At 46.8% G+C, this 13,583-nt stretch overlaps 1 protein-coding gene across 4 annotated transcripts in view; it reads right to left on the bottom strand.

Moving 5' to 3' along the window:
- Positions 1 to 8,592: 8,592 nt before the first annotated feature.
- Positions 8,593 to 13,583, bottom strand: part of LOC144498744 (SITS-binding protein) — a 148,534-nt gene continuing 143,543 nt past the window's right edge. For all 4 annotated transcript variants that reach the window (XM_078220358.1, XM_078220360.1, XM_078220359.1 and 1 more), the window contains one exon: positions 8,593 to 13,194. In XM_078220358.1, the coding sequence (XP_078076484.1) occupies positions 13,018 to 13,194 (177 nt within the window). In that variant the 3' untranslated portion in view covers positions 8,593 to 13,017. The remainder of the gene's footprint in view (positions 13,195 to 13,583) is intronic.

The raw sequence follows: 13,583 nt of genomic DNA, 5'->3' as shown, positions 1-13,583 counted from the left end.
TCTGCATCTTCCACTGACTGCTCTCATATTTCTCCCTGAGGTTGGGTCTCCCAAGGGGAGGGTCCAAATGGAGAGGTCAGGGTGGGGGGGTGGCTTGGGGGAGGGGAGATGGGGTTGGGGTGGGGGGATCTGGAAGGAGGCAGCAGGGTGGGCTTGGACTGGAGGGGTCAGAGTAGAGGATGCAAGGTCAGGTGAGCTCAGAGTGGGGGTCAGAATAGAGGGTCGGGCGGAGGGACACTCTGGAACTGAGCTGTGAGGGAGCAGCAGGACAGAGCAGAACATTCCAGACTCCAGCCACTCGGGAACTGAGCTGTGAGGGAGCAGCAGGACAGAGCAGAACATTCCAGACTCCAGACGCTCGGGAACTGAGCTGTGAGGGAGCAGCAGGACAGAGCAGAACATTCCAGACTCCAGCCACTCGGGAACTGAGCTGTGAGGGAGCAGCAGACAGAGCAGAACATTCCAGACTCCAGACGCTCGGGAGCATCAAAACTCAAAAGCCTGACATCAATTTTTGAAAATTGGCATCAGCACAAGGGAGGGTGTTGCTCGGTAGGTAGTGGGTTAGTTTTTTTCTCCACTTTGAAGCCACATTAAGGAAAAGGAAGAGTTCTGCATTTTTAAAAAAAACTTAATTATCTACTTGGCATGAATGTGACACAGAAAAATGGTTCTTAAGTGAGATGCACTCTGGGGCTTTCCTGACTACCTGTCTGCACCTGCCAAACCCCCCTCCTTCTGATTGGTGGTCACCCACTCCCTCTCTGACTGCACTTCCTTAAGCTGTGAGGTGATCGCATTGAAAAACGTGCTATCCACGAACTTTTCAACACTGCAGATGCACTGCTGTGCCCCCAGACTGCCACTCAAGCTCTGAAACCCAGCTCGCAAGCTGGTCAAACCAGTGGCACTGCCTACAAATGTGGTCATCCAGACTGCTTTTAAACCAAAAGGCTGGTGAGCTCGTCCCATGTTTCGCACAGCCTGCAGCGTGTGAAAATTCTTAGATGCTCCTTTACACTGTGAAAGAAGGGGTGATGTTGCAATATTGACGAAGGAGTCAATTTCTGCAGTGAGGAAGGATGATATCTTGTTTGAGGCCATATGGGTGGAACTTAAACAGAAAGGGGCCAATCATAGAATCCCTACAGTACAGAAGGAGGCCATTCGGCCCATCGAGTCTGTAACAACCACAATCCCACCCAGGCCTATTCCCGTAACCCCACATATTTACCCTGCTAATCCCCTGATACTAGGGTCAATTTAGCATAGCCAACCAACCTAACCCTCACATCTTCGGACTGTGGGAGGAAACCGGAGCACCCGAAGGAAACGCACACAGACACTGGGAGAAAGTGCAAGCTCCATGCAGACAGTGACCCGATGCCGGAATTGAACCTAGGTCCCTGCTGTGATGCAGCAGTGCTAACCACTATGCCACCGTGCCGCCCCTAATCATGTTGCTGGGAGTGTACTATCGGTCCCCAAACAGTCAGGGAGAGATAGAAGAGCACTGGATAAAAGCAAATTACTGCGGATGCTGGAACCTGAAACCAAAAGAGAAAATGCTGGAAAATCTCAGCAGGTCTGGCAGAGCCTGTAAGGAGAGAAAAGAGCTGACGTTTTGAATCCAGACCACCCCTTGTCAACTTTGACAAAGGGTCATCAGGTCTTGAAACATCAGCTCTTTTCTCTCCTTGCAGATGTGCCAGACCTGCTGAGATAGAAGAGCAGATATGTAGATAAATCTGAGAATTTTAAAATAATAGGGAATAATATAAGGATTTTCAACTTCCCCAATATTAATTGGGACAGGCAAAGTGTGAAAGGCTTAGAGGAGGTGAAATTCTTAAAATGCATCAAGGAGAGCTTTTTGAGCCAGTACGCAGAAAGTCCTACGAAAGAGGGGTGGTACTGGACCTAGTTTTTGGGAATGAAGCTGGGCGGGTGGTAGAAGGGTCAATGGAGGAGCATTTTGGTGATAGTGATCAGAACTCAGTAAGATTTAAGGTAGTTATCGAAAAGGATAAAGATGGATCGAAAATAAAGGTTCTGAATTGGGGGAAGACATGTTAGCACCGTGGTTAGCACTGCTGCCTCATAGCGCCTGGGACCCAGGTTCAATTCCTTGGGTGACTGTATGCGTAGAGTTGTCCCTTCACGTCTTCCTGTGTCTGCGTGGGTTTCCTTTAGGTGCTCCGGTTTCCTCTGTTAGAACAAAGAAAATTACAGCACAGGAACAGGCCCTTCGGCCCTCCAAGCCTGCATCGACCATGCTGCCCGACTTAACTAAAACCCCCTCTCCTTCCAGGGACCATATCCCTCTATTCCCATGCTATTCACATATTTGTCAAGACACCCTTTAAAAGTCACTACCATATCCGCTTCCACTACCTCCCCCGGCAACGAGTTCCAGGCACCCACTATCTGTGTAAAAGATCTGTCTCGTACATCTCCTTTAAACCTTGGCCCTCGCACCTTAACCTGTGCTGCCTAGTAATTGACTCTTCCACCCTGGGAAAAAGCTTCTGACTGTCCACTCCATCCATGCCTCTCATAATCTTGTAGACTTCTATCAAGTCACCCCTCAACCTCTGTCATTCCAGTGAGAACAAACCAAGTTTCTCCAACCTCTCCTCATAGCTAATGCCCTTCATACCAGGCAACATCCTGGTAAATCTTTTCTGTACCCTCTCCAAAGCCTCCACATCCTTCTGGTAGTGTGGCGACCAGAATTGAACACTATATTCCAAGTGCGGCCTAACTAAGGTTCTATAAAGCTGCAACATGACTTGCCAATTTTTAAACTCAATGCCCCGGCCGATGAAGGCAAGCATGCCGTATGTCTTCTTGACTACCTTCTCCACCTGCATTGCCACCTTCAGTGACCTGTGTACCTGTACACCCAGATCCCTTTGCCTATCAATACTCTTAAGGGTTCTGCCATTTACTGTATATTTCCTATCTGTATTAGACCTTCCAAAATGCAGTACCTCATATTTGTCCGGATTAAACTCCATCTGCCATCTCTCCGCCCAAGTCTCCAACTGATCTATATCCTGCTGTATCCTCTGATGGTCCTCATCGCTATCTGCAAATCCACCAACCTTTGTGTCTTCCGCAAACTTATTAATCAAACCAATTACATTTTCCTCCAAATCATTTATTTTTATTTATATATATATATATATATATATATATATATATATAATATATATATAGCAAAGGTCCCAGTACTGATCCCTGAGGAATGCCACTTGTCACAGTCCCTCTTGTTAGGGACAAGATCAGAAATTCCAAATTTTATTTGGAGTTTACCTAGACCCCCAACTATTTTTGATTTTGGTATTAGTGTGAGCATAAGGTGTTTTGCTCCAGGTGTAATTCTAGTGACCCACTAGTAAGCTTTTATTAAAACAAACTTTATTTAAGAACACAGTTTAACTATAACAAAAAGAATTAGCATAACCTTTACCAATTGAAATACTTAAACATGACCAGGTATAATTCTTAACTGCTAGCTATTTCTATTTGTTCTAATTTAAACAATATTCATCATAGACTCACTAACTCTTTAGAATCAGTTAGTAAAACGCACGGGCTTACACGAGTTGCTGGTCCTCCAACCTTTTAACACCTCTGGACAAAGATATAGAGAGACATCTGTCTTCTGATTCTCAGACAGCAGCCTCCAGAGAAAGACCTGTCTTCAAATAGCATAACTCCAGAGAAAGAAAGGGAGAGAAAGAGTTGCTGCTCTTTTCAAATTCAAACAGCAACTGCCTGCTTGTCTCTCTGTAAGCCTAGTTCCATCCATTCACATGACTCTCTCCTGTCAATCAACATAATTAAACCCTACTCTGAAACTCCAGAGGAGAACCCTGATAATAGCAAAACTGCATTCACTCTGATTAAAACAAACACCCCAAAGTTGGGAGTAATAATTCTTCTGCATGCTCAGCATATGGGCTGCCAGTTGTAGACAAATCATCATCGTTTAATCAGAGTTAAATCTTAGCATCTTCTTCATAAAAAAAGACACAAAATACATTTCTTAAAGGCACGGTATAGTCACACCTCTAAAGGTGTACAGGTTAGGTGGATTGGCCATGATCAATGTGTGGAGCTATGGGGATAGGGCAAGAGAGTGGACCTAGGTAAAGTGCTCTTTCGGAGAGTCAGTTTTCACTTGCTGAGGAAAATGGCCTCCTTCTGCATTGTAGGGATTCTATAGATTAACAAGACAGGATTTGACCAAAGATGACTGGAAGCAGCTACCTGAAGGAAAATCCACATTCGAACAGTGGGAGTCAGTCAAAAAGGAAATAGAGTACAAAGCCAACATGTTCCCATGAAGGTAAAAGGGTGGGATTAACATGTTCAGAGAATGCTGGATGTCAAGGAATAATGTGGAGATGCCGGCGTTGGACTGGGGTAAACACAGTAAGGAGTCTAACAACACCAGGTTAAAGTCCAACAGGTTTATTTGGTAGCAAACGCCACTAGCTTTCGGAGCGCTGCTCCTTCGTCAGGTGAGTGGAAGATCTGCTCATAAACAGCAAACAGGGCATATAAAGACACAAACTCAATTTACTGAATAATGATTGGAATGCGAGTCTTTACAGCTAATCAAGTCTTAAAGGTACAGACAATGTGAGTGGAGGGAGCATTAGCACAGGTTAAAGAGATCATAGAAACCCTACAGTGCAGAAGGAGGCCATTCGGCCCATCGAGTCTGCACCGACCACAATCCCACCCAGGCCCTACCCCCACATATTTACCTGTTAATCCCTCTAACCTACGCATCTCAGGACGCTAAGGGGCAATTTTTAACCTGGCCAATCAACCTAACCCGCACATCTTTGGACTGTGGGAGGAAACCGGAGCACCCGGAGGAAACCCACACAGACACGAGGAGAATGTGCAAACTCCACACAGACAGTGACCCGAGCCGGGAATCGAACCCGGGACCCTGGAGCTGTGAAGCAGTAGTGCTAACCACTGTGCTACCGTGCCGCCCATGTGTATTGTCTCCAGACAGGACAGCCAGTGAGACTTTGCAAGTCCAGGCAAGTTGTGGGAGTTACAGATAGTGTGACATGAATCCAAGATCCCGGTTTAGGCCGTCCTCATGTGTGCGGAACCTGGCTATCAGTCTCTGCTCAGCGACTCTGCGCTGTCGTGTGTTGTGAAGGCCGCCGTGGAGAACGCTTACCCGAATATCAGAGGCCAAATGCCCGTGACCGCTGAAGTGTTCCCCCACAGGAAGAGAACAGTCTTGCCTGGTGATTGTCGAGCGGTGTTCATTCATCCGTTGCCGTAGCGTCTGCATGGTTTCCCCAATGTACCATGCTTCGGGACATCTTTTCCTGCAGCGTATCAGGTAGACAATGTTGGCCGAGTTGCAAGAGTATGTACCGGGTACCTGGTGGATGGTGTTCTCACGTGAGATGATGGCATCCGTGTCGATGATCCGGCACGTCTTGCAGCGGTTGCTGTGGCAGGGTTGTGTGGTGTCGTGGTCACTGTTCTCCTGAAGGCTGGGTAGTTTGCTGCGGACAATGGTCTGTTTGAGGTTGTGCGGTTGTTTGAAGGCAAGGTGTGGGGATGGCCTTGGCGAGATGTTTACTCTGTATCTAACCCCTCTAATCTCTGTATCTCTGTATCTAACCCCTCTAATCTACACTATTCCAATATCATCCATATGTTTATCCAATAACCATTTGAATGCTCTTAATGTTGACGAGTCCACTACTGCTGCAGGCAGGGCATTCCACGCCCTTACTACTCTCTGAGTAAAGAACCTACCTCTAACATCTGTCCTATATCTATCACCCCTCAATTTAAAGCTATGTCCCCTCGTGCTAGCCATCACCATCCGAGGAAAAAGGCTCTCACTATCCACCCTATCTAATCCTCTGATCATCTTGTATGCCTCTATTAAGTCACCTCTTAACCTTCTTCTCTAACGAAAACAACCTCAAGCCCCTCAGCCTTTCCTCATACGATTTTCCCACCATACCAGGCAACATCCTGGTAAATCTCCTCTGCACCCTTTCCAACACTTCCACATCTTTCCTATAATGCGGCGACCAGAACTGTACGCAATACTCCAAGTGCGGCCGCACCAGAGTTTTGTATAGTTGTAGCATGACCTCCTGGCTCTGAAACTCAATCCCTCTACCAATAAAAGCTAACACACCGTACGCCTTCTTAACAACCCTATCAAACTGGGTGCCAACTTTCAGGGATCTATGCACGTGGACACCCAGATCCCTCTGTTCATCCACACTGCCAAGTATCTTACCATTAGCCCAGTACTCTGTATTCCTGTTACTCCTTCCAAAGTGAATCACCTCACACTTTTCCGCATTAAACTCCATTTGCCACCTCTCAGCCCAGCTCTGCAGCTTATCTATGTCCCTCTGTAACCTGCCACTTCCCTCTGCACTGTCTACAACTCCACCGACTTTAGTGTCATCCACAAATTTACGAATCCATCCTTCCACGCCCTCATCCAGGTCATTAATAAAAATGACAAACAGCAGTGGCCCCAAAACAGATCCTTGCGGTACACCACTAGTAACTGAACTCCAGGATGAATATTTCCCATCAACCACCACCCTCTGTTTTCTTACAGCTGGCCAATTCCTGATCCAAACCACTAAATCACCCTCAATCCCATGTGTCCGTATTTTCTGCAAAAGCTTACCATATATAGAGGGCTTGTCCGTAGGGGATGGCTTCTTTAACGTGTTTAGGGTGGAAGCTGGAGAAGTGGAGCATCGTGAGGTTATCCGTGGGCAAACACACCTGGCCGTCCCATCGTATCGGCAATGGGACCCTGTGCGAGAATCTCTCCGGCTATGTCGCGGGCATCCTGAAACCCATTGTACAAAGAACCCCCAGCTTTTGTCGCGACACTAAGGACTTCCTACAGAAACTCAACACACATGGAGCAGTTGAACCAGGAGCACTCCTCGTCACAATGGATGTCTCAGCACTCTACACCAGCATCCCCCACAATGATGGCATTTCTGCAACTACCTCAGTACTCAACGCCGACAACTGCCAGTTTCCAGATGCAATTTTTCAACTCATCCGCTTCATCCTGGACCACAATGTCTTCACCTTCAACAACCAGTTCTTTATCCAGACACACGGAACAGCCATGGGGACCAAATTCGCACCTCAATATGCCAACATCTTCATGCACAGGATCGAAAAAGACTTCTTCACCGCACAGGACCTTCAACCGATGCTCTACACTAGATACATCGATGACATTTTCTTCCTTTGGACTCATGGCGAACAATCATTGAAACAACTCTATGATGACATCAACAAGTTCCATCCCACCATCAGACTCACCATGGACTACTCTCCGGAATCGGTTGCATTCTTGGACACACGCATCTCCATTAAGGACAGTCACCTCAGCACCTCACTGTACCGCAAGCCCACGGATAACCTCACGAAGCTCCACTTCCCCAGCTTCCACCCTAAACCCGTAAAAGAAGCCATCCCCAACGGACAAGCCCTCCGTATACACAGGATCTGCTCGGATGAGGAGGATCGCAACAGACACCTCCAGACGCTGAAAGATGCCCTCATAAGAACAGGATATGGCGCTCGACTCATCGATCGACAGTTCCGACGCGCCACAGCGAAAAACCGCACCGACCTCCACAGAAGACAAACATGGGACACGGTGGACAGAGTACCCTTCGTCGTCCAGTACTTCCCCGGAGCGGAGAAGCTACGACATCTCCTCCGGAGCCTTCAACATGTCATTGATGAAGACGAACATCTCGCCAAGGCCATCCCCACACCCCCACTTCTTGCCTTCAAACAACCGCACAACCTCAAACAGACCATTGTCCGCAGCAAACTACCCAGCCTTCAGGAGAACAGTGACCACGACACCACACAACCCTGCCACAGCAAACTCTGCAAGACGTGCCGAATCATCGACATGGATGCCATCATCTCACGTGAGAACACCATCCACCAGGTACATGGTATATACTCTTGCAACTCGGCCAACATTGTCTACCTGATACGCTGCAGGAAAGGATGTCCCGAGGCATGGTACATTGGGGAGACCATGCAGACGCTACGACAACGGATGAATGAACACCGCTCGACAATCACCAGGCAAGACTGTTCTCTTCCTGTTGGGGAGCACTTCAGCGGTCACGGGCATTCGGCCTCTGATATTCGGGTAAGCATTCTCCAAGGCGGCCTTCACAACACACGACAGCGCAGAGTCGCTGAGCAGAGACTGATAGCCAGGTTCCGCACACATGAGGATGGCCTCAACTGGGATCTTGGGTTCATGTCACACTATCTGTAACTCCCACTTAACTGGACTTGCAAAGTCTCACTGGCTGTCCTGTCTGGAGACAATACACATTTCTTTAACCTGTGCTAATGCTCCCTCCACTCACATTGTCTGTACCTTTAAGACTTGATTAGCTGCAAAGACTCACATTCCAATCATTATTCATTATTCTGTAAATTGAGTGTGTGTCTTTATATGCCCTGTTTGCTGTTTATGAGCAGATCTTCCACTCACCTGACGAAGGAGCAGCGCTCTGAAAGCTAGTGGCGTTTGCTACCAAATAAACCTGTTGGACTCTAACCTGGTGTTGTTAGACTTCTTACTGTGTCAAGGAATATGCAGGATAAGGGAAAAAAAGAAAAGCTTATGGCAAATGCAGGGGAGCTCAAACAGTTGATACCCTGGAGGAGTATAGGAAGTGCAGGGGGGTACTTTAAAACTAAATTAGGAGAGTTTATTTGTTAGTGTTACAAGTAACACTAACACTGCAGTGAAGTTACTGTGAAAATCCCCTAGTCGCCACCTGGCACCTGTTCGGGTACACTGAGGGAGAATTTAGCATGGCCAATGCATCTAACCAGCACATCTTTTGGACTGTGGGAGGAAACCAGAGCACCCAGAGGAAACCCACGCAAACACAGGGCAAACGAACAGACTCCACACAGATAGTGACCCAGCTGGAAATTGAACCTGGGACCCTGTGGGGCAATAGTACTAATCACTTCAAAAGAAGGGAAATTCCAAGATGTTTTATAAGTATATTAAGGGCAAGAGAGCAACCAGGGAAAGAGTAGGGCCCATTAGTTACTAAAATGGCAGTCTGTGTGTGTGGAGCTGGAAGATGTAGGTGAGCTTTTAAATGAGTATTTTGCATGTGTGATCCCTAAGGAGAAGGACAATGTTGGTACAGAAATCAGGGAGAGGGACTGTGATATAATTGAACAATTTAGCATTGGGAGGGAGGCTTAAGCAGGCTTAACAGTGGATAAATCTCCAGGCTGCTGTGAGGACAAGGGAGGAGATTAGAGGGGCTCTGACGCTAATTTTCAAAGAACAAAGAACAATACAGCACAGGAACAGGCCCTTCGGCCCCCCAAGCCCGCGCCGCTCCCCGGTCCAGGATTGAATCCTGAATCCAGGATCCCCGCCCAATTTCAAATCCTCTTTGGCCACAGGAGAGGAGCCAGAGGACTGGAGAACAGCTAATATGGTACCGTTATTCAAGAAGGGAAGTAAAGATAAACCAGGTCATTACAGGCCAGTGAGTCTGACGTCAATTTTGAAGGACAGAATTGGAGAGGCAAGATAATTAAGGATAGTCAGGATAGCTTTTTCAGGGGAGATCATAGTGAACAAATCTGAATTTTCAAGGAGGTGATTCGGCGTATAGATGAGGACAGTGCATGGATCCATCTGTATGGACTTCAGTAGGCTTTTGACAAGGTCCTGCATGAGAGACTGATCAAAAAAGGTAAAAGCCCATGAGATCCAAAATTGGCTTAGTGGCAGGAGGCAGAGGGTGATGGTCAAATGTTGTTTCTGTAACTAGAAGCCTGTGTCTAGTGGTGCTCCGCATGGATTAGTGCTGGGTCCCTTGCTATTTGTGGTGTGCATTAATGATCTAGACAGGATTACAGAGGGTATGATCAGAAAGTTCGCAGATGTTACAAAAATTGAGGTTGTGGTAAATAGAGAGGAGGAAAGCCTTAGATTACAGGACAATATAGTCAGGCTGGTTAGATGGGCAGAACAGTGGCAAATGGAAGTTAACCCTGAAAAGTGTGAGGTGATGAATTTTGGGAGCACTAATAAAACAAGGGAGTATACAATGAATGGTAGGATGCTAGAAAGTATAGAGGACCAGAGGGACCTGGGAGTGCATGTCCAAAGATCCTTGAAGGCAGCAGCTCAGGTAGATAAGTTGGTTAAGAAGGCAGATGGGATAGTTGCCTTTATTAGCTGAAGCATATAATATCAGAGCAAGGAGGTTACGATGAAGTTATAGAAAACGCTGCTTAGGCCACAGCTGGGGTACTGTGTACAGTTCTGGTTGCTGCAGTATAGGAAGGATGTGATGGCACTAGAAAGGCAGAGAAGATTCACCAGGATAATGCCTGGGATGGAGCATTTCAGCTATGAAGAGAAGCTGGATAGGTTGGAGTTGTTTTCCGTAGAGCAGAGAAGGCTGAGGGGGGCCTGATTAAGATGTATAAAATGATGATGGACATAGATAGGGTAAACAGGAAGAAACTTTTCCCCTTAGTAGAGGGGCCAATAACCAGAAGCAGAAATTTAAGATATGGAGCAAGAGATTTAGAGGGGATTTGAGGAAAAATCTTATCACCCAGAGGGTGGTAAGAATCTGGAACTCACTGCCTGAAAGGGTGGTAAAAGCGGTGATGGATGGATATGTGGTCAGAAACTCACCTTGGGGTCAAAGACAACAAATAATTCATTTGGCTTCACTTTAGGTCATTCCCACAATGCCAGAGAATCCTGCAGAAGGAGGCCATTCGGCCCATTGAGTCTGCACTGACCACAATCCCACCAGGCCCTACCCCCATAACCCAATGCATTTACCCTAGCTAGTCTCCCTGACAGTAAAGGGCAATTTAGCATGGCCAATCCACCTAACCCACACATCTTTGAAGTGTGGGAGGAAACTGGAGCACCCAGAGGAAACCCATGCGGACACGGGGAGAACGTGCAAACTCACATAAACAGTGACCCAAGCCGGGAATTGAACCTGGGTCCCTGGCGCTGTGAGTCTGCAGTGCTAACCATTGTGCCACCGTGCTGCCCATGTTGAATATTTTGTTACTGTCTGTCATTATTCCACATGACACAAACAGCTGGAATTTTGTTTTAATATTAATGTGATTTTTCATAACATCAGCCATACCTTGATAAGAGACCCTGCATTGCAACTTGTTGGCAGGCAGGTTAGGGTTTCCCAATTCTTGCCCAAACCTCAGACAAACAGCAGAATGTAGGGAAGCTGGTCTCTCAGCTGAACAAGTTAAAATTTCTGGACAGGACCTTGGGTTTATTAAAACAATTCTGCATTCTCCTTAGTGCCAGCCCACCTCTCAAATTGTTCACTTAATTCAGGGAAAGTGGGCATCGATGGAAAGGTTGGCATTTATAGCCCATTGCAGTATCTTGGCGAGCTGCCGTCTTGAACTGCTGCAGTCCCTGAGGTGTAAGTCCACTGGCAGTGCTGTTAGGGAGGCAGTTCTAGGATTTTAACCCAATGACGGTGAAGGAACAGCGATATATTTCCAAGTCAGGATGGTGAGTGGTTTGGAGGGTAACCTCCACATGGTTCCCGTGTGTGTGTGGCCCTTATCCTGAGAGCACTGCAATCAGGGCTGGAGTGCTTTGCCTGTACAATGGAATAGTCAAGTGCCACGGGGCAACTTCAATTTCAGTGACACATTATGGATTGGCTGTGATTTGATTCAGTAGTTACCCGTCTCATACTTGTATTGATTTACTGTTACTTTGTGTTTTTCAAAGTACCTCATTCAAAAATTAAGGAGCTACATTTAATTAAAAGCCAGAACTTCTGCTTCCCTGTGACTTTGTAGAGCTCTCAGAAAAGGGTTTAATCAATTCATTTTTAACTCATCTTTTTAGACTTAAGTGTACTTTACTTCAAAAAACTATAATTTCATTCTGTGATGGGGGCTGCAACATTTTTACATTCTCAAGAGTGGAAGATTTGTTATAAATACAATTTCAAACAAAATACAGTGGGCAGCATTTTCTGGCCCTGACACCAGTGGGCATCGTTGTGGACAGGACAGGAACATTTTGGCTCTTCATATTTTCCTGTCCCACCTGTGAGGATGGGCACCAGCGTCAGGGCCAGAAAATCCAACCCACTGTGATCCATAGTACAGGGAGCTTTACTCTATATCTAATCCTATGTTGTACCCTGTCCTGAGAGAGTTTGATGGGGACAGTGTAGAGGGAGATTTACTCTATACCTAACCCCCGTGCTGTACCTGTCCTGGAATGTTTGATGGGGTCAGGTAGAGGGAACTTTACTCTGTATCTAACTCCGTGCTGGAACTGTCCTGGGAGTGTTTATGGGGGCAGTGTAGAGGGAACTTTACTCTGTATCTAACCCCATGCTGTACCTGTCCTGGGAGAGTTTGAATGGAACCTTGGGTGATTTGAACGACATTCATGTTAATGAGCTAAAATGATGCACAATGTTTTGATATCTAAATGGCTGGCGGGAATGATTAAGACTGAGTGGTGACTTGAACCTGACCTTGGCCAGGAGCCTGGGCCCTGAATCCAGAACATAAGCCTCAATCTGAGCCTGGAACTGAGCTCTCCTCTGCAATGCTTGGAGAATACTTTATTCGACTGTAGTCAGGAGACAATTCATTGTTACTGGTAGCACAGCTTTGGGAAGACTGGACCTGTTTGCAGGCTGAGCTATTAGGAATGCAGCCATTGTGAGAAAGAAGTGTTTTTCCTCCCACAAAGTTGCTGATTGTGGGTTGGGGCATTTTCTCAGGTAGCTACTGACATTCAGGACACTGCCAACAGCCAAGCTATAGTCAGTAAGGAAAATCTTGGTGATTGTCCAGGAATTAGAAACCATTTCAGTCTCAGGCCTAGGGTGCTGTTTGTTGGTTCTCAAATGTCGGAGAATTTCAGGACTTCTGTCGAACAAAAACTGCCACGTCGGTCAGAGCTACTGGGTAATCTTGCAGGAGAGTTCCGCCATCAAACACCTGTGCTGTGTTCACATCCTTCCATTGGTAGCTACTTCCTGGCAAGTAGATATCCCTGTGGACTCTGCCTGGTTCCGTCACTGGTGCCACCAGTACCTGAATGTGGAGAAACAGACGGGTTAGACAGAGCGGGCACTGGACCGAACAGGAATTGCCTCTTCCATCCATATCTAGTCTGGCCTACATGTGACTCCAGACCTTCAGCAATGTGGTTGACTCTCAATTGCCCTCTGAAATGACCTTGCAAGCCACTTAGTTCAAGGACAATTAGGGATGGGCAACAAATGTTGGCCTTGCCAGCAATGCCCACACCCCATGAGCGAATTAAAAAAGGTAAGTCCAGCATGCTAAAGGTAGCTTCTCAGTAAATAAAGAGAGTTCCCTGTAAGAGCAACAAGTTTCTATCGCAGTGTTGCATCAAGGGAACTAATTTTACACTGAGGCATTATAATTCCCCTCAATATTCCAAGGCTGAACCTGGGGTG

The sequence above is a fragment of the Mustelus asterias genome, chromosome 9, assembly GCF_964213995.1.
Source record: "Mustelus asterias chromosome 9, sMusAst1.hap1.1, whole genome shotgun sequence".
Classification (NCBI taxonomy): Eukaryota; Metazoa; Chordata; class Chondrichthyes; order Carcharhiniformes; family Triakidae; genus Mustelus; species Mustelus asterias.
This window is presented reverse-complemented; position numbering and strand designations above follow the sequence as displayed.